General features: G+C 37.7%; 1 protein-coding gene across 1 annotated transcript in view; it reads left to right on the forward strand.

The window, feature by feature from the left end:
• Positions 1–21,190, forward strand: part of TCEA1 (transcription elongation factor A1) — a 46,189-nt gene that overhangs the window by 13,052 nt on the left and 11,947 nt on the right. Inside the window, exons 3-7 of the mRNA XM_078072381.1 lie at positions 1,744–1,849; positions 14,040–14,127; positions 17,161–17,306; positions 18,749–18,805; positions 19,801–19,955. Coding sequence (XP_077928507.1) covers positions 1,744–1,849; positions 14,040–14,127; positions 17,161–17,306; positions 18,749–18,805; positions 19,801–19,955 — 552 coding nt within the window. The remainder of the gene's footprint in view (positions 1–1,743; positions 1,850–14,039; positions 14,128–17,160; positions 17,307–18,748; positions 18,806–19,800; positions 19,956–21,190) is intronic.

Genomic DNA, 21,190 nt, shown 5'->3' on the forward strand with positions numbered 1-21,190 from the left:
GCTTGCCTCTGACTACGTCCTAAAATTCCATTTTCTTTGCCAGTCTGTGTCAGTTGTAGCTTCAGAACTATACTAGTAACTCAATGACTTCCACCACTCATTCCAAAAGTAGGTTTTCTTCTAGGTTGGTGGGGTGGGTTGTGGGGTGGTAGTAAGGAAGAGCTGTGAATGGGTGCTGAAGAAGGAGTGCTGAAGGCATCGGGATAAGGAAGTCAGACTTGACACTTGGTACGGTGGCTGCAAGTGCAAGCCTGGCTTCTAAGCAGTTAGCTACATCCAGTCGGACAGCTCTGGGTCCACACGGTTGTAGGCTATGCCATCCAGCCCAGGCACTTGCTTCTGGAAAATTTTCTATATTGAAGTGTTTTAGAAAAGTTCTAAAAAGTTTTAAAGTTCTCAAAGTATTTTCTTCTCTAAAAAAAATTCTGAGGGGGCGCCTGGCTGGCTTAGCTGGTTAAGCGTCTGCCTTCAGCTCAGGTTATAATCCCAGGGTCCTGGGATCGAGCCCTGCATCGGGCTCACTGCTCAGTGGGGAGCCTGCTTCTCCCTCTCCCTATGCCTGCCTCTCTGCCTATTCTCTCTCTCTCTCTCTCTCTGTCAAATAAATAAATAAATAAAATCTTTAAAAAAAAAAAATTTCTGAGAGCATTTTATTAAAGCAATAAACTTCTTTCTTTGGGGGAAAACCCTCCCAAAACATAAATCTCAAAATATTTTTGGATTTTAGAATTGTGGAGTCCCCTTTATCTTTCTGCTATGGAACCTTACCTGCCTTGCATAGCCTTCCATAGGTAAGCCATTCCAGCCAAACCCATATTCTAAATTCTTGAACCAAATTTCTCTCCTGAATCTCTTTGTTGAGAAGATTAAATAATTTAGCAGGAAAAACCATAAGTACCCATTTATTATTCTGCCTTAAAGTTTACAGCAGGGGTTCACCTCTTTTTTTTGCCACTAACAATTCCTTTTGTTGTTTTTTTTCTTCCCATTGACCGTATGTTTTGAAAGATTGTCTACTAACAACTTGAACTTACTAAATAATTTACCATTTTTTTATTTATCTTCCTTAATTGGCTTGTCATAGCTTTTGTATTCTTTGAGCACAATTTGAAAACCATTGATGTGCTGGAAGGAGCATGGACTTTGGAGGTGGGCAGACCTGCATTAAAATCCCAGTTTCGCCAATTAGGAATGGTGTATTGCTGGACAAATAGGGATAATGATCTCAACTTTATTTATTTACTTATTTTTAAGATTTTATTTATTTGACAGAGAGAGACACAGCGAGAGAGGGAACACAAGCAGGGGGAGTGGGAGAGGGAGAAGCAGGCTTCCTGCTGAGCAGGGAGCCTAATGCGGAGCTTGATCCCAGGACCCTGGGATCATGACCTGAGCTGAAGGCAGATGCTTAACGACTGAGTCACCCAGACGCCCCGATCTCAACTTTAAAGTGTTGTTAGGAAGATTAATGAATATGGATGCTCCCAGCATAATCCTGGGCATAATAATAATAATAAATAATAATATTACTACATGATATATTACATATATATTACATATATTATATATGACATATAATATATGCGTGTATCTTAATTCTGTAGTATACTATTATAAGAATTCAAATAACTGAGATTTTTTTCTGTTCTACAGTAGAAACGAAAATGGGAAAGAAGAAAATGAAACACTAAAATGTCTGAAATAAAACAGCTTGTACAAATTTTTTTTGTCATTGCCTTGCAGTCCACAAGAATTGGAATGTCAGTAAATGCTATTCGGAAGCAGAGTACAGATGAAGAAGTTACATCTTTAGCAAAGTCTCTCATCAAATCCTGGAAAAAGTTATTAGGTATATTGATCTTCCCTTATATATATTTATGATCTGGTTTATTCAAACGTTTGGTGTTTGCATTTTTTATGTTTACAATTATAAATGTATTGAAATCAATGTCTTATATTAAGAGGGAGTGGCATTAGTTTGACCTCCTTGAAGGTTTTGCTTTTTAAGTTAGTCAAATTTAGCTTTTTTTGTCTTTCAGCACTTATAACTGGACTGCCTCTTTAAAAAGAAATTTTCCCCCCATGGGGAAGTTGTCATACTTTTTAAAAAGGTTTTTGAAATAATTTTCTAACTTACAGAAAGTTTACAAGAATAATAAAAATAACTCATGTATCTTTTTCTAGATCATTAATTTTTAATATTTGCCATATTTGTTTTGTCATATTTCTGTCTTCTCTGTCTTTGTATGTTTATACTCATAAAAGCACAAGTTATCTTTGCTGAACCATTTGAGAATAGTTGTATCTATCGTGCTTTACCCTTTAATACTTAAGTGTGTATTTCCTTGGAACAAGTATATTTTCTTATGTAATCATAATATAGGGAATTCAGGAAATTTAACATTGGTATAGTACTGTAATCTACAGTGCAGGTTCCTGTTTTGTCAGGCGTCCCAGTGATGTTCTCTATAGCTTTTTTTTCCCTCTCAGAACAAGATCTAGTCTAGGATCACAGACATAATCTTCTGATCTGGAATAGTTCTTAAGCCTTCATACGTTATTTATGACATTGACAATTTGAATAATATAAGCACTCATCTTTGTTTTTATTTTATTTGTTTATTTATTTATCCATCTATTTTTCATCTTTGTTTTTAATAGCAGATTAAAATAGTCCTGATTTGGACTTTATCTGTTATTTTCTCATGATTAGATGTGAATCCGTAGTTGGAATACTACTTAAGTGTGTTGTGTCCTTCTGAGGTTATCACATCCAGAGGCATTGATGATGATGTTAATTTTGATAATCAAGTCAAGGCATACACTGTATAGTTTATCATTTTTCTTATTGTATCTAATAGACATTCTGTGAGAGACACTTTAAGACCCTGAAACTATCTTGCTTCTCATCAGACCTCCCCCCGCCCCACATTTAGTATCCACCAATTCTTGCCCAAACCGCCCTATAAAGGCAGTTTTGGTAGTTGCAAAATTGTGATTCTCTAACTCTTCCACTTCTTCAGTATTTATAAATCATTCTACTACTACAAGAAAGAACCCTCCTTTTACTTCCCAGCTATTTTTCTATTAGTGGATTCCTATTTTATAACATGGATTATAATCCATTACTGTTAATATTATTTTGATATTTATATTATCCCAGATTTGACCAGTGGGCACCCATTCAAACTGGCTCTTGTGTCCGCTTGACAAACCCCTTCAATTTTATCTCTTTTATATCCTGGAACCAAAAAATGTGTTGGGTTCTTCTGTCTTCCCTTCCCCAGCCTGGAATCAGCCATTTCTCTAAGCAGTTATTAGCCTTACATGGAAGAGAAAAATAGAAAAAGTTGAACCTTTTAAAATTTCAAAGGAAACAGTAATAATAACAAAAAACCTATTACTTCCAAGAGCTTGGAAACTAGGAACTAAAAATTGTAAGGCCCCTAAAAGTTAAAAAGTTTAGTCTTAAGAAAATGAAATCAGATCTTCCTGTATTGGATTCTGGACCAGAAAAGAAAAATTGCTATAAAGATCATTATTGGGAAAATTGACAGAATTTTTGTAAGGGCTGTAGGTAAGTAAACAGTATCGTATCATTATTAAATTTACTAAGTATTTACTGTGGTTATATAAGTGAATTTCTTTTTTCTTGGGGAATACATAGTGAAGTATTTTGGAATTAAGGAGCCTGATATCTGCTACTGATTTTCAAATGGTTCAAAAGAAATATGTGTGCACACAATAGTGTACGTGTTTGTGTACATGCAGCACACATGTATGTGTATAGTAGGGGGCAATGAATGAATGAGGAAACAAGTATACCAAACATTAACACTTGGGGAATCTGAGTGAAGTTTTTTTTTAAAGTTTTATTTATTAGAGAGAGTGCAGGGGGAGGGACAGAGGGAGAGGAGAGAGAAACTCAAGCTGACCCCACGCTGAGAATAGAGCCCGATGTGGGTCTCAATCCCAGGACCTGGAGATCACTACCTGAGCCAAAACCAAGAGTCAGACTGTTAACCAACTGCGCCACCCAGGTGCCCCTGAGTAAAGTTTTTTGCACCATTCTAAAACATTTGTGCAAGCTTCAGATTATTTCAAAATAAAAAGCTTTTAAAAAAAATCTAGTCTTTAAAGGTAAACTGAAACTTTATGTTTATAATTCATTTAAATTTTAAATCTAGGGGTGCCTGGGTGGCTCAGTCGTTAAGCGTCTGCCTTCAGCTCAGGTCATGATCCTAGAGTCCTGGGATCGAGCCCCACATCGGGCTCCCTGCCCCGTGGGAAGCCTGCTTCTCCCTCTCCCACTGCCCCTGCTTATGTTCCCTCTCTCACTGTGTCTCTCTCTGTCAAATAAATAAATAAAATCTTAAAAAATTTTTTTAAAAAATCTAATTCCATATTCTAAAGTAATTAGAATTTGCCATAGAAACTTGACTGAGGGAGGGAGGAGCAAGATGGTGGAGGCATAGGAGACCTAAATTTCTTCTGACCCCAGGAATTCAGCTAGATAGGGATCAGACCATTCAGAACACCTACAAACTCAACAGGAGATCAAAGAAAAGAATAGCAGCAACTCTCTGAACAGAAAAGCGACCACTTTCTGGAAGGTAGGACGTGCGGAGAAGTGAATCCGAGGCGATATTCGGGAAGATAGACTGCAGAGGAGGGAGCCTCTATCACTGGCTACCGGCAAGTGACAGAGCACCGGAGCACAAAATTGGAACTTTTAGAAGTTTGCTCTGGTGAGGGACGTCACTCCAGTGGCTAGGTGGGGGGTGAAACCCTCGGTGGGACAGTGTGGTCTCAGGACCCCCAGAGTCACAGAAAGACTGGGGGTGCCTGAGTGTGGCAGAGCTCCCAGGTATCAGAGCAGAGAAGCTGGTTGCAAAGACAGAGCCGAGGAGTGGATTCGTAGCTCGGGGTTGCCATAAACCATGATCTGTGGCACAGTCAGGCCACTGCTCTTTGAGCAGGGACACAACAAGCAGCAGATCCGGGGAGACCCCGTCCTCCTCCCCCTGGAGGAGCGGCACGGGAGCGCACCGCAGGGATCTGCTGGGTTTGGAGACTCCAAACGGGGTCGTGTGCCAGAGATAGAAATGCTCGGTCACAGGCTGGGTGAGTACGGAGTGCGGCCAGAGACCAGGAAGACAGGAGCAATTGACTGCTTTTCACTGAGGTCGCACTGAGGAGTGAGGCCCCGAGTTCTCGGCTCCTCTGGGACCAGAGATTGGGAGGCTGCCATTTTCACTCTCATCCTCCAAAGCTATACGGAAAGCTTTCAGGGAGCTAAAGCTACCGAGAGCAAATCTGAGCAGATGATTTAGCCTGGCCCCTGGCAAGGGTGTTGCAATTCCGCCTCAGGCAAAGACATTTGAGAATCACTGCAACGGGCCCCTCCCCCAGAAGATCAGTAAGAACATCCAGCCAAGACCAAATTTACCAATCAATGAGAACGGCAAAACCCCAACGCTAGGGGAATACAGCACATAGAATTTACGGCTTTTTTCCCATGATGCTTTAGACTTTCAAAGTTAATTTTTTAAACTTTCTTTATTTTTTTCTTTTTCTATTTTTTAGTTGAATTTTTCTTCTTTTTCAGCCAACATCTTATCAGTTCCTTTTTTAAAAATCTTCTTAAATTTTTCATTTTTATAGTCATATTCTATCTCTTCATTGTATTTAACCTTATTTTTTGTATATATAGAAGTTTTTCTTTCTTTAAAATTTTGGGATACAGTTTCTTCTAACAGACCAAAATATACCCTAAATCTAGTGTATGACATTGTCCTAGTCTCCCACCTGATCACATTCTCTCTTTTTTAAAAATTTTTTTCCTTTCTTTTTTCAACCAACTTCTTATCATCAATTCCTTTTTAAAAATCTTTTTTTTTTTTTTTAAAGATTTTATTTATTTGACAGAGAGAGCATAAGCAGAGGGAGAGAGAGGGAGAAGCAGGCTCCCTGCTGAGCAAGGAGCCCGATGTGAGACTCAATCCCAGGACCCTGGGATCATGACCCGGGCTGAAGGTAGCCGCTTAACTGACTGAGCCACCCAGGCGTCCCTAAAATCTTTTTTAATTGTCATCTTTACAGTCATATTTCATCCCTTTATTGTATTTACCCTTATTTTTGTATATATATGTTTTCTTTTCTTTAAAATTTTGGGAGGCAATTTCTTCTAACAAACCAAAATACACCAAAAATCTAGTGTGCGGCTCTGTTCTACTCACCAGCCTGATCATATTGCCCCCTCCCCCCCCCCCCCGGTTTTGGGTCTCTTCTATTTCTTTATATTTTTCTGGGGTCGGTGTTAGCATTTTAGCATTTTTTTAGCATTTTGTTCTCTCATTCATCTACTCTCTTCTGGACAAAATGACAACATGGAAGCACTCACCTCAAAAAAAAGAACAAGAGGCAGTACCGACTGCCAGGGACCTAATCAATACAGACATTAGTAAGATGTCTGAACTAGAGTTCAGAATGAGGACTGTAAAGATACTAGCTGGGCTTGAAAAAAGTATAGAAGATACTAGAGAATCCCTTTCTGGAGAAATAAAAGAACTAAAATCTAACCAAGTCAAAATCAAGAAGGCTATTAATGAGGTGCAATCATAACGGAGGCTCTAACTGCTAGGATAAATGAGGCAGAAGAGAGAATCAGTGATATAGAAGACCAAATGATGGAGAATAAAGAAGCTGAGAAAAAGAGAGTTAAACAACTACTGGATCACGAGGGCAGAATTAGGTAAGTGATACCATAAAGCGAAACAACATTAGAATAATTGGGATCCCAGGGGGCGCCTGGGTGGCTCAGTTGGTTAAGCGACTGCCTTCGGCTCAGGTCATGATCCTGGAGTCCCTGGATCGAGTCCCACCTCGGGCTCCCTGCTCAGCAGGGAGTCTGCTTCTCCCTGACCCTCCCCCCTCTCATGTGTTCTCTCTCATTCTCTCTCTCTCAAATAAATAAATAAAATCTTTAAAAAAAAAAAAAAAAAAAAGAATAATTGGGATCCCAGAAGAAGAATGAGAGAGAGAGGCAGAAGGTATATTGGAGCAAATTATAGCAGAGAACTTTCAGAATTTGGGGAAGGAAACAGGCATCAAAATCCAGGAGGCACAGAGAACCCCCCCCTCAAAATCAATAAAAATAGGTCAACACCCCGACATCTAATAGTAAAACTTCGAGTCTCAGAGACAAAGAGAAAATCCTGAAAGCAGCTCGGGACAAGAGGTCTGTAACCTACAACAGTAGAAACATTAGATTTGCAGCAGACCTATCCACAAGAGACGTGGCAGCCCAGAAAGGACTGGCATGATATATTCAGAGCACTAAACGAGAAAAATATGCAGCCAAGAATACTATATCCAGCTAGGCTGTCATTGAAAATGGAAGGAGAGATTAAAAGCCTCCAGGACAAACAAAAACTAAAGGAATTTGCAAACACGAAACCAGCCCTACAAGAAATATTGAAAGGGGTCCTCTAAGCAAGAGAGAGCGTAAAAGTAACATAGACCAGAAAGGAACAGAGACAATATACAGTAACAGTCACCTTACAGGCAATACAGTGGCACTAAATTCCTATCTTTCAATAGTTACCCTGAATGTAAATGGGCTAAATGCCCCAATCAAAAGGCACAGGGTATCAGATTGGACAAAAAAGCAAGACCTGTCAATATGCTGCCTGCAGGAGACTCATTTTAGACCCGAAGAGACCTCCATATTTGAAGTGAGAGGGTAGAACACCGCTTACCATGCTAATGGTCATCAAAAGAAAGCTGGGGTGGCAATCCTTATATCAGATAAATTAGATTTTAAACCAAAGACTATAATAAGAGATGAGGAAGGACACTATATCTTACTTAAAGGGTTTATCCAACAAGAAGAGGTAACAATTTTAAATATCTATGCCCCTAACATGGGAGCAGCCAATTATATAAGCCAATTAATAACAAAATCGGAGAAATACATCGACAATAATACAATAGTAGTAGGGGACGTTAACAGCCCCCTCACTGAAATGGACAGATCATCTAAGCAAAAGATCAACAAGGAAATAAAGGCTGTAAATGACACACTGGACCAGATGGACTTCACAGATATATTCAGAACATTCTATCCCAAAGCAACAGAATACATGTTATTCTCTAGTGCCCATGGAACATTCTCCAGAATAGATCACATCCTAGGTCACAAATCAGGTCTCAACTGGTACCAAAAGATTGGGATCATTCTGTGCATATTTTTGGACCACAGTGCTTTGAAACTAGAACTCAATCACAAGAGGAAAGTTGGAAAGAACTCAAATACATGGAGGCTAAAGAGCATCCTACTAAAGAATGAATGGTCATCCAGGAAATTAAGAATTTGAAAAATGCATGGAAACAAATGAAAATGAAAACACAACTGTTCAGAATCTCAGGGATGCAGCAAAGGCGGTCCTACGAGGAAAGTATATAGCCATACAAGCCTTTCTGAAGAAACAAGAAAGGTCTCAAATATACAACCTAACCCTACACCTAAAGGAGCTGGAGAAAGAACAGCTTAATAAAGCCTAAATCCAGTAGGAGAAGAGGAATATTAAAGATCAGAGCAGAAATCAATGAAATAGAAACCAAAAGAACAGTAGAATAGATCAACGAAACTAGGAGCTGGTTCTTTGAAAGAATAAATAAGATTGGTAAACCCCTGGCCAGACTTATCCAAAAGAAAAGAGAAAGGACCCAAATAAATAAAATCATGAATGAAAGAGGAGAGATCACAACCAACAGCAAAGAAGTACAAACAATTATAAGAACATATTATGAGCAACTATATGCCAGCAAATTAGACAATCTGGAAGAAATGGATGCATTCCTTAGAGACGTATAAAGTACCAAAACTGAACCAGGAAGAAATAGAAAACCTGAACAGACCCATAACCACTAAGGAAATTGAAGCAGTCATCAAAAATCTCCCCAAAATAAGCTCATGGCCACATGGCTTCCCAGGGGAATTCTGCCAAACATTTAGAGAAGAATTAATACCTATTCTTCTGAAGCTGTTTCAAAGAATAGAAATGGAAGGAAAACTTCCAAACTCGTTTTATGAGGCCAGCATTACCTTGATTCCCAAACGAGACAAAGACCCCATCAAAAAGGAGAACTACAGACCAATATCCCTGATGAACATGGATGCAAAAATTCTCACCAAAATCCTAGCCAGTAGGATCCAACAGTACATTAAAAGGATTATTCACCACGACCAAGTGGGATTTATCCCTGGGCTGCAAGGTTGGTTCACCATCTGCAAATCAATGTGATACAATACATGAGTAAAAGAAAGAACAAGAATCATATGATCCTCTTACTAGATGCAGAAAAAAGCATTTGACAAAGTACAGCATTCTTTCTTGATTAAAATGTTTCAGACTGTAGGGGTAGAGGGTACATACCTCAATATCATAAAAGCCATCTATGAAAAACCCACAGCAAATATCATAGTCAATGGGGAAAAACTGAGAGCTTTTCCCCTAAGGTCAGGAACATGACAGGCATGTCCACTCTCACCACTGCTGCTCAATATAGTACTAGAAGTCCTAGCCTCAGCAATAAGACAACAAAAAGAAATAAAATGCATCCGAATCAGCAAAGAAGAAGTTAAACTCTCACTTTTTGCCAATGATACGATATTTTATGTGGAAAACCTAAAAGACTCCACCCCAAAACTGCTAGAACTCATGCAGGAATTCAGTAAAGTGGCCGGATATAAAATCAATGCACAGAAATCAGTTGCATTTCTATACACCAACAATAAGACAGAAGAAAGAGAAAATAAGGAGTCGATCCCATTTACAGTTGCACCCAAAACCATAAGATACCTAGGAATAAATCTAACCAAGGAAGCAAAGGATCTGTACTCAGAAAATTATAGAATACTCCTGAAAGAAATTGAGGAAGACAAAGAAATGGAAAAACGTTCCATGCTCTTGGATTGGAAGAACAAATACTGTGAAAATGTCAATGCTCCCTAGAGCAGTCTACACATTTAATGCAATCCCTATCAAAATACCATCTACTTTTTTCAAAGAAATGGAACAAATAATCCTAAAATTTGTATGGAACCAGAAAAGACCCCGAATAGCCAGAGGAATGTTGAAAAAGAAAAGCAAAGCCAGTGGCATCACAATTCCGGACTTCAAGCTCTATTATAAAACTGTAATTAATCATGAAGACAGTATGGTACTGGCACAAAAACAGACACATAGATCAATGGAACAGAATAGAGAGCCCAGAAATGGACCCTCAACTCTATGGTCAGCTAATCTTCAACAAGGCAGGAAAGAATGTCCAGTGGAAAAAAGACAGTCTCTTTAACAAATGGTGTTGGGAAAATTGGACAGCCACATGCAGAAGAATGAAACTGGACCATTTCCTTACACCACACACAAAAATAGACTCAAAATGGATGGAAGACCTGATGTGAGACAGGAATCCATTAAAATCCTTGAGAACACAGGCAGCAACCTCTTCGACCTCAGCCACACCAACTTCTTCCTAGACACATTGCCAAAGGGAGGGAAAGCAAGGGTAAAAATGAAGTATTGGGACTTCATCAAGATAAAAACCTTTTGCTCAGCAAAGGAAACAGTCAACAAAACCAAAAGACAACTGATAGAATGGGAGAAGATATTTGCAAATGACATATCAGATAAAGAGCTAGTATCCAAAATCTATAAAGATCTTACCAAACTCAACACCCAAAGAACAAAGAATCCAATCAAGAAATGGGCAGAAGACATAAACAGACATTTCTGCAAAGAAGATGGCCAACAGACACATGAAAAAGTGCTCAACATCACTTGGCATCAGGGAAATACAAATCAAAACCTCAATGAGATACCAGTCAGAATGGCTAAAATTTACAAGTCAGGAAACGAGAGATGTTGGCGAGGATTCGGAGAAAGGGGAACCCTCCTACACTGTTGGTGGGAATGCACGCTGGTGCAGCTACTCTGGAATACAGTATGGAGATTCCTCAAAAAGTTGAAAATGACCCAGCAATTCCACTACTGGCTATTTACCCGAAGGATACAAATGTAGTGATCCGATTGGGCACATGCATCCTAATGTTTATAGCAGTAATGTCCACAATAGCCAAACTATGGAAAGAGCCTAGATGTCCATCGACAGATGAATGAATATAGAATGTGTTGAATATATATATATAATGGAATATAATGCAGCCATCAAAAAGATGAATTCTTGCCATTTGCAATGATGTGGATGGAACTAGAGGGTATTATGCTACGTGAAGTAAGTCAGAGAAAGACAAGTATCATATGATCTCACTGATATGAGGAATTTGAGAAACAAGACAGGATCATAGGGGAAGGGAGGGAAAAATGAAAAGAGGAAACCAGAGGGGGAGACAAACCATAAGAGACTCTTAATCTCAAGAAACAAACTGAGGGTTGCTGCTGGGGAGAGGGGTGGGAGGCATGGCATGACTGGGTGATGGACATTGGGGAGGGTATGTACTATGGTGAGCACTGTGAATTGTGTAAGACTGATGAATCACAGACCTGTACCCCTGAAACAAATAATACATTATATGTTAATTAAAAAAATTAAAAAGTTGACTGAGAACCATATATATGTGTTTTTGTTTCTGGAAAGATGGTTTACATTTTGTCGGACATTGTAGTTATGTTTATTTAATCTTTAAAGAAGTTGTACTCTTTTATACTTACTGGAGGTATCTGATCTCATTATAAGTTCTTTAAAAACTTTTTTTTTAATATTGACAGGTTTCCATGTTCATTAAATATGGAGAATTGGAGGAGGAAAAGAAATAATTCTTAAGTCTTTCTTTAAATACAACTATCAGTTAATATCTTGTTGCGTTTCTTGTCTTTTTTTCTTTGTGTATGGATTTTGTTTCAACTGTAATTCTTTTTATGCTGTATGTATATTTACTTATATTACCTTTTTTAATGAAAAAATTTTTGTATTTTTATATCATCATTAACTCAATTTTATTGGCTTCAGAATAATCCACTGGGTGATTATGCCATAATTTAATCGCTTACCTGTTAGATAATGTTTTTTTCTTAACTTTGTAGCTATTATAAAGAATATCTTGATGACTATCTCTCTGCCTAAAGATTTTTCTTTAGATTATTAGCTAGATTTCCAGATTTACTACTACTGCTACACTGGAGCATAGTTTTGAATACTTAACATATGAATGCATTTAACCCTCCCAGGAGCCCAGTGTGTTAGGTGTCATTATATTTCCCATTTTCTAATGCGAATGGAGACACAGAGATTAAGCATCTTGTGCACAGTTGGATTGGTTGTGGAGTGTGATCTGCAGATAGTCTCAGTCCAGAGCTGGACCACTTCTCTGTGGGTCTGCTGTATTGCCCATGACACTATGTTCAGATAGTAGGAATGCTTTTAAGGCTGTTTACACCTCTTACTGCTCTGCTTCCTCAAAGGACTGCACCAGTTCACACTGCTAGAGCGGTATGTGGGATCTGTATGATGCGTTGGATCCTGGTTAGATAGTATTGCATTGTTAGATCACCTTTCACATGCTTTCTACCCTCTTAATTTTGGAGTATTTCCTAGTCCTTGTTATATTCTTTAGTGTTGTTATTAATCTTTGTTTTCTACCATCTTTAGGCTTTGGGGCCTTCCAAATGAATTGTAGAGAATAAAAGGGGGCAATAAAATTAGTATGTGAAGACTAACACATTATCATAGGGGACTTGAATTGTATTTTGGATTTGGTAACCCTAACGTTTACAAGATGAGTTCTAGAATTGTGATTTAGACCATTCTCTATCAGTTAGCCTCATCTAGATTAGCATATTAGAGTCATCTGGGGAACTTTTAAAGATTTTGATGCTCATGCTTCACTGACAGAGATTTGGATTGAATGGATCAGAATAGGAGCTTGAGCATAAGGATGAGCTTGAGCATAAGGATGTGCTAGGTGGTCCTGATGAACAGTCGAATATATATACGTTCTTTTATATGCTATACAGAGGGATATGGAGAAGTAAAGTATTTATGTAGCTCTTATTACTTATGTAGGGATCAAAATATAGATAGATAAGTGGGATAATTTGTGCAGTAGATCCAAACATTTTCTGAACCCAGCTTCAGAAGGCTGTTCTGGTTGATTTAAACACGTATGTTTCTTTTCATTGTTAAACAATTGCATTGGCCCAATCTATTTTACACCTCCTTACCTCTTGAATTTAAGCTTGTGCACTCTATATTACTTTACAGATTATTTAAGATAGAGGAGGTGTTAGGCAGGCCTTACTAATCCTGAAGTCTTTTCTATGAAAATGTTCTTTGTTTACTATCCCTGAAATATTTATATACATTTTGAATACTACCTTAAATTTTTTGACTTCGTGAAAAATTGTTAAAATAATATATATGCTTTGCACTTTCATTTTTAAAATGACAGTACTGATGTTATTTCTGCATTCTTTCCTTTCCTTTGTTCTACAGATTTTTCTCCATTTCATTTATCTATTATTTTTTTTAAAGATTTTATTTTTTAAAGATTTTATTTATTATTTATTTGAGAGAGAGAATGAGATAGAGAGAGCATGAGAGGGTCAGAGGGAGAAGCAGACTCCCTGCTGAGCAGGGAGCCCAATGTGGGACTTGATCCCAGGACTCCAGGATCATGACCTGAGCCGAAGGCAGTCGCTTAACCAACTGAGCCACCCAGGCGCCCCTAAAGATTTTATTTTTAAACATATTTTTCGCCATTTTAGCTTCTCACTGGCGTACGAATTTGTGCTTCCCACTAAATGAGGGAGTTTATTTGGGAATGCTAAGCATGCATTGTGAAAAATACCCAAGTACATATGCTAATAGAATAGATTATATAAACTTCATTTACTGTTGAAAATTTAGGATTTTTGTTTTTTTGTTGTTGCATCAATAGCCTGATAACATGCAGTAGTTCCATTTTGTAATTTTTTTAACAAATGCTAACAACTGAGGGATTTCATAATTTTCAGATGGACCATCAACAGATAAAGACCCTGAAGAAAAGAAAAAAGATACTGCAATTACATCACAGAATAGCCCTGAAGCGAGAGAAGAAAGGTATGTCACTTTATGGAAATTCATTTCTATTGGAAGTCATAGTTGTATTTGACTGTCACTTCCTCCATGGTCTTATTTATGGTCTCTTATCTCCTATCTGTACTCCTTTTTCTATTTTCTTTTTTTTTTTTTTTTTAAAGATTTTATTTATTTTCTTGACAGAGAGAGACATAGCGAGAGCAGGAACACAAGCAGGGGGAGTGGGAGAGGGAGAAGCAGGCTTCCCGCAGAGCAGGGAGCCCGATGTGGGACTCGATCCCAGGACCCTGGGACCATGACCTGAGCCGAAGGCAGACGCTTAACGACTGAGCCACCCAGGCGCCCTCCTTTTTCTATTTTCTAACCAGACAGAATTAGTAAATGTATATAGCCCAATAGAATATTCTAAGGTTTCTTACAGGATTTTCGTGGAAATTTAAAAGAGACTTAGAAGACACTACATAAATAAGGAGAAATTACTTACACTGTATTCAACAAGCTTAATTGAATGGAATCCCTGGGATAGCACTAATAGAATTGATAATGAAGGTACTGATTAAGGATTCAAGTGGTTACTTCCCTTATTTACCACATTTCTTTTTTAGATTTTTTTTTTGGCCCTGGATCTGTTTCCCTTTTTATGCAAATTTTTTCCTTCTCAATTTAGCTATCTTTCGTAAGAACTTAAAATGTGGAGTTCAGTAATGAAGGGTTCAAATTGTTTCTCAGCTTTCGTGAGGCCTTTGCATTTATTCTTTCCTGTCACATATAATGAGTGAACTGTGTAATATCCAGCATGTTGATGTGGTAGGTGACATGTCTAGTAGGTTAAATACAGTTCCTCTGTTCTTGGGAAGCTTGTATTTTAACACTTGACTCTGATGTAGAGCAATAGTTCTCAAAGTGTGGTCCCTTTAAGAGCAGAGAACCTGGCAACTTGTTAGCAAAGCAAATTCTTGGGCTCCACCCTCGAACTACTGAATCAGGAATTATGATGGTGGGGCCCCGAAATAGGTTTTAACAAGCTTTTTAAGTGATTCTGATGTGATAATGATGTGATAATGCACTCAAGTTTTAGGCTACCTATTTTAACTTCATTTATTTCTTAGTATTTTCCCCAAAGTGATAATGTACCCCTCATTGGTTCAGTAACAGTAATTAATATCCCATACACTATTGTCTTATGCATTAGAACTAACTAAACTTGATGATAAAAGAGGTAAGCTTAAGAAAGGGTAAACATCAGTTGTTAATAAAATGTATTCAGTGTTTTCTAACTCTTCTGAGATAGTTTTAGACTTTTAGAAAATTGTAAGAACAGAACAGAGAACTCCCAGTTGCCACTATGTGTGTATATGCATATATATATGTGTGTGTACATATTCAGACACATGAATAATTTTATTTTGAACCAAATGAGAGTCCTTTATATCCGTAAATACATCAGTGTGTATTTTCTGAGAGCAAGGACGCTTTCTCACATCTAAGCACAATACAGATACCAATGTCCAGAAGTTAGGATTAATACAGTACTTTTTTCCTAATCTGTAGGGCTTATTCATATGTTAGCAGTTCTTCCAATAGAGTATTTTATTGGAGAGGAAAAAGATTTTTCCATAATATCATCCAGGATCACATACTGCATTTAGCTATCATCTCTGGTTTCCTTTAATCTGGAGTAATTCTTCAATCTGTCATGACCATAATATTTTTGAAAAGTATAGGCTATGATTTATGACTTTTTTTTTTTTAAAGATTTTATTTATTTATTTGACAGAGACACAGTGAGAGAGGGAACACAAGCAGGGGGAGAGGGAGAGGGAGAAGCAGGCTTCCTGCTGAGCAGGGAGCCCGATGCGGGGCTCGATCCCAGGACCCTGGGACCATGACCTGAGGCAAAGGCAGACGCTTAACGACTGAGCCACCCAGGTGCCCCAGTTTATGACATTTTTAACAAATGCTTTCAGTTGTGTTATATTCAAAGTCGCTGACTTCGTGCCTTGAATATAAAATATAAAAGTATAGGCAGATATTTTAAGTAGATATTGGAGTAGGAATAAGTTCCTAGTATATTTTTATCTGTTTTATGTAATTGAAGTTTAGGGAGCGAGCCTATTGACAAACGCATAGAATTATCACATACGAAGTCTGACAGAGTGGTTGGTATCTATCCATACACACGCACAGTTACTCACACTCTCTCTCTCTGAAGAAGACAAGGCTTCAGGAAGGAGGTGATTAAACGTAGAAGGTATACAGAAGGACTGTTCTGTCCTTGGGGATCTTTTTGTGCAGTTTGATAGTGGGTTATGTGGAGGGAGAGGAGGAGGTATCTCCCTGGAGCAGTTCAGCAAGTTACTCCGTGGCGGGTGAATGGTGTCTTTGGAAAGGTTTGTGGCAGATATCTTCAATGTGATAAACATTAATTGAAACCCTGCAGAAAATATTTTGGTGAGACTCTAAGAAGTTAGAAGCAATTGGAATGATTAGGTTGACTGGAAAACTGTTAAGCTGTCCTGATTGAGTTGATGTTTCTAGGGAGGAATTAGACATTTTCATATTCTTATAACTCATTTCTCACTACACATGTTTTTTATCCAGAAGGGAGTGTTTTAAATATAAACGTCATTGGTTGTCTAATTGGAACAAGGTTTTTCAAACATTGTTTTTCCCCCTCTGGTCTTGGTTGAGAGTTGTCGTATTCTCTGGTATCATCCCCTTGCCCCTCTCATAACCAAGATCCTTGTTTTCATTTATTGTATTGAGCTGTAATGTGTATTTTATTTATCAAAAATATTGTTTAATGTTTAAAAGGATAATCAAGGTGTTTAATTGGTTAAAAAAACATGAAACGTGTCTCAGATTTCCTGAAATTTTAACTTTTTAGAAATCTATATGCATGCAATTTCTTTTTTCATTTAAGAGTCACTGAATATGATCCCATTTATTTAGTCCAAGAATTTTTGTTTTTAGAGAGTGATAGTAATGATGTTACTTTAAGAGAACTTTTCCTGTTTTCTTTTTGGTGTGTGTGTGTGTGTATGTGTATTTTAGTAGTTCCAGTGGCAACGTAAGCAGCAGAAAGGATGAGACAAATGCTCGAGATACTTATGTTTCATCTTTTCCTCGGGCACCAAGCACTTCTGATTCTGTACGGTTAAAGTGTAGGGAGATGCTTGCCGCAGCTCTCCGAACGGGAGGTAAGTTTAGTGTACCCTGTGTCATTGCCCAGTTCTTTGTTCCTCACCACCGCCGCCGCCATGTCTACCTCCATGATTCTGTTTCACCAGCGGCATCCTGGTGATAACTGCTTGCACTGCTTAGTTCAGGAAGACGTTGTGGCAAATAGGGGTTACTGATGGCAGAGAGCACTAGGCATGCTGGGGCCTCTGCTCACTACTATATAGTTCCAAGAAGGAGATTCCTTCTAATATATGGATGTTTCCCTTGATTCAGAGTAACTTAAAGGCTTTTCACAAATCTTTTTTTCCCCCACTTTAATCCAAGTTGACCCTTGAATAATGAGTTTAAACTGCTTGGGTTTACTTATAATGTAGATTTTTTCCCAACAAAAACAGTACAATAATGTAAATCTGTTTTCTCTTATGATTTTCTTAATAACATTTTTTCTTTAGCTTACTCTAAGAATACAATGTATATTGTATAAGTATATATAACATATAAAATATGTGTTAATTGTTTATGTTATTGGTAAGGCTTTTGGTCAACAGTAGGCTATTACTAGTTAAAGTTTTTGGGGGGGTCAAAGGTTAAATGTGGATTTTTGACTGCACAGGGAGTTGGCATCCTTAACCCCTGTGTCGTTCAAGGGTCAACTGTAATTACTCTGCTCCCCAGATTGAGCGTTAATGGTAATGTATTTGGGTCCTGTTGTTAAATGTTAGTATGACAATTAGTATTTGTTTTATATTCATAATTCCATTTTTTACTTTTTTTAAGTGGAAAAGAGATCTTGATTTATATATATATATGGGAACCTTAATCTAATTTGGTTATTCATTCTTAAAGTATCATATACAGGAATATTTATCATCTTATACAAATTCACTCCTTTTCTATTATACTGAACCATAGTTAGTATGACCTATTTTTCTCTTTACTCTGCCCTTTCTATTTTGATTCCCTTACTGTTTCTTTATATATTTTTTCTTTTTCTTCCTAGTTTCTTTTTATTTCCTTCTATCCATTTGAATATTTGCATAGGAGTCTTGTGAGTGTGTCCGTATATGTGATTGGCAGGTGAAATGAATGGTTTCTTTGCATTGAAGCCTGAGTCACAGGAGACAAGACAGTTCTTTCTATAACTTTCTCTACTCTCTGCTGGAGCAACCAGAATTTATGGAGTTGTGAAATGAGGAATTGCCTGCTAGATCAATTACTTCCCCACTCCTGAGGGATAAGGAGTCATCAATGCAGGACCACTGTGGACATTAGGTGAATCCAGAGGAGGAGTCTAGTGGGTAGGAAAGAGAACAGATTCTAATGAAACTAAATAAAAAGGACTCTATTATTAGGGCAGTGGGGTTGAAATAGAAATACAGTTTAATTTACTCTGTATTGAAATTTTTTTTCAATATGTCATAATCACTTATTTTTGACAATTCTTTGTGCCTGTATTTAGATGACTACGTCGCTATTGGAGCTGATGAGGAAGAATTAGGATCTCAAATTGAGGAAGATATCCTTTGTGTGTATATTCATGATTGTTTAAATAATCTGCTAGATTATATTTTTCTTCCTCCTGTATAGAATTTGGAGTTTCATTTTTCAGTTTCTATCTTCATTGTATTATTTTGCAAGAAAAGGATAGGGCCATCCATATCATTTTGTTCTTGTTTTCTTGTTATTCAAAAGTAAAACGTGTTGATAGTATTTTTATTTTTCTGCCTTGCAAGTTGAGAATGTGGCATCTCAATTGAACTTGTGCAAAAGAACATGGAAGACACACACACACTATACGTGTGAAGTAGGGTTTCACGTTTGGGGGAATCTCAGCAAAGCATGCGAGGTCCCCTGAGTTCATTACCCAGGAGGGAAGTGTGTTTGTCCTGGGCACCATGGAAGGGGCTTTGGAATAGGTGTTGTGCACATCTGGGTGACCATGTGACCATGGAACTCTCCTAGTTTTGGAAATGGCCTTGTTGGAAAAAAGTGTGCTGCTCTTCAGGCTCGCCTGAAGTTTTTTTTCTGTTGAGAAGAAAAACTGCTAAACTAGCTTCTTGCTGAGCTGGGGGAGGAAATGAACCTTTGGGCCACCATGAATGGTTTCGTCCCAGAGGGCGCCCAAAGGAACTGTGTAGTCATCAAGCCTTTTAGGATCCTTTGTAGAATTCAGATTTGGGCAAGTGAAAGTTTATATAAATGCAGTCTTCTTTTCACAAGTTTTCTCACTCAGACGGAGTACCTAAGTTACTTTTTGAAATGTCTTTAATTTGTGTGCTCCTGGCATTAAACATTAAGAAGAAAGCATTGCTCATTCATAGTGTAAAAGTAGGATCACTGTTACTTGCCAGTTACAGATCAAGTAATGAGGTAGACACACTGCCTTGTTAGCTTAATCTAAATTGGAGACCATTTTGGAGAACTGCTTAGAAACTTCAGGAATTCTTACTTCGGTGAAATGGGAAAAAAATACCTCTGTATTTTAACTTATTTTCCTTAATGGCCTAGTACCTATATATCAAGAAATAAGGAATACAGACATGAAATACAAAAATAGAGTACGAAGTAGAATATCAAATCTTAAAGATGCTAAGAATCCAAATTTAAGGAAAAATGTACTGTGTGGAAATATTCCTCCTGACTTATTCGCTAGAATGACAGCAGAGGTGAGTATATGTGAATATTATGTTTCCATGATGTGATTATATGATGTCAAGTCAAAAGTCTGTGTAAATCATGAAGTACTGTATAAGTACTACATTTATAATAAATCATTATTAGCTATTCTGATATATTTATATGTATAATATACTAGACAAATACTTAAGGTGATTGAATCTGTTGGTGTCAATACTTTGTCTCTTCCACAACTATACCATAATCTTTGGTTGATTGATTAAATCATTGTCTAAAAATGAAATTGTTTTTACTTATTTTGGATTCATGTGGAATTGAAGATTTGAATATATAATTGCAAATGGACTTAGTAACCTCCCAAGTTCTTTTCATGGTTAAACCCCATAAAATTGGTCACATCTTACTGACTATTCCTTAAATTTTAGGGAATGATGGAGAAAATGAAATTCAGAGCTTGCTGTTTATAGACACAGCTGTTCAGTCTGCAGTCTCATTATTTTATTACACATCCAAGAGAGTCTATTTGTCTTTCTATATAGCTAAATAAAAATGATTGTATTTTTAACATTCACTTTTTTAAAACCTCATTAAAATAACCTAAAACTTTAAATTAGAGACCATAGTGTAATGAACTCCTATATATCTATCACCCAAGCTTCAGGTAGTTTCAAGAATTTGTCACCCTTGGGGCGCCTGGGTGGCTCAGTTGGTTAAGTGTCTGCCTTTAGCTCAGGTCATGATCCCAGGGTCCTGGGGTTGAGCCCCACGTTGGGCTCCCTGCTCTGTGGGGAGTCTGCTTCTCTCTCCCTTTACCCCCCTCCCCAACTCATGCTCTCTCTCTCTCCAAATAAATAAAATCTTAAAAAAAAAAAATTGTGACCCTTTTCAGTCTATCCCTTTTTTCTTTTTTCTTTTTCCTTCTTTTCCCCTGAATTGTTTTCAAACAAATTGCAGACATTATATCTTTTTACCTTTTTTCTATAAGCTTTTTTTAAAAAGATTTTATTTATTTATTTGACAGAGCCTGAGAGAGTACAAGCAGGGGGAGCGGCAGGCAGAGGGAGAGGGAGAAGCAGAATCCCTGCTGAGCAGAGAGCCTGACGTGGGGCTTGATCCCAGGACCCTGGGATCATGACCTGAGCCGAAGGCAGACACTTAACCATCTGAGCCACCCAGGCACCCCTCTTTTTACCTTTATAAACCTAAGAGCGATACCTTTAAAAATTTGATGATTTTAAAAAATAGTTTTCTTACATAACTACAT

This window comes from Halichoerus grypus, chromosome 5 (assembly GCF_964656455.1).
Source record: "Halichoerus grypus chromosome 5, mHalGry1.hap1.1, whole genome shotgun sequence".
NCBI classification, from domain to species: domain Eukaryota; kingdom Metazoa; phylum Chordata; class Mammalia; order Carnivora; family Phocidae; genus Halichoerus; species Halichoerus grypus.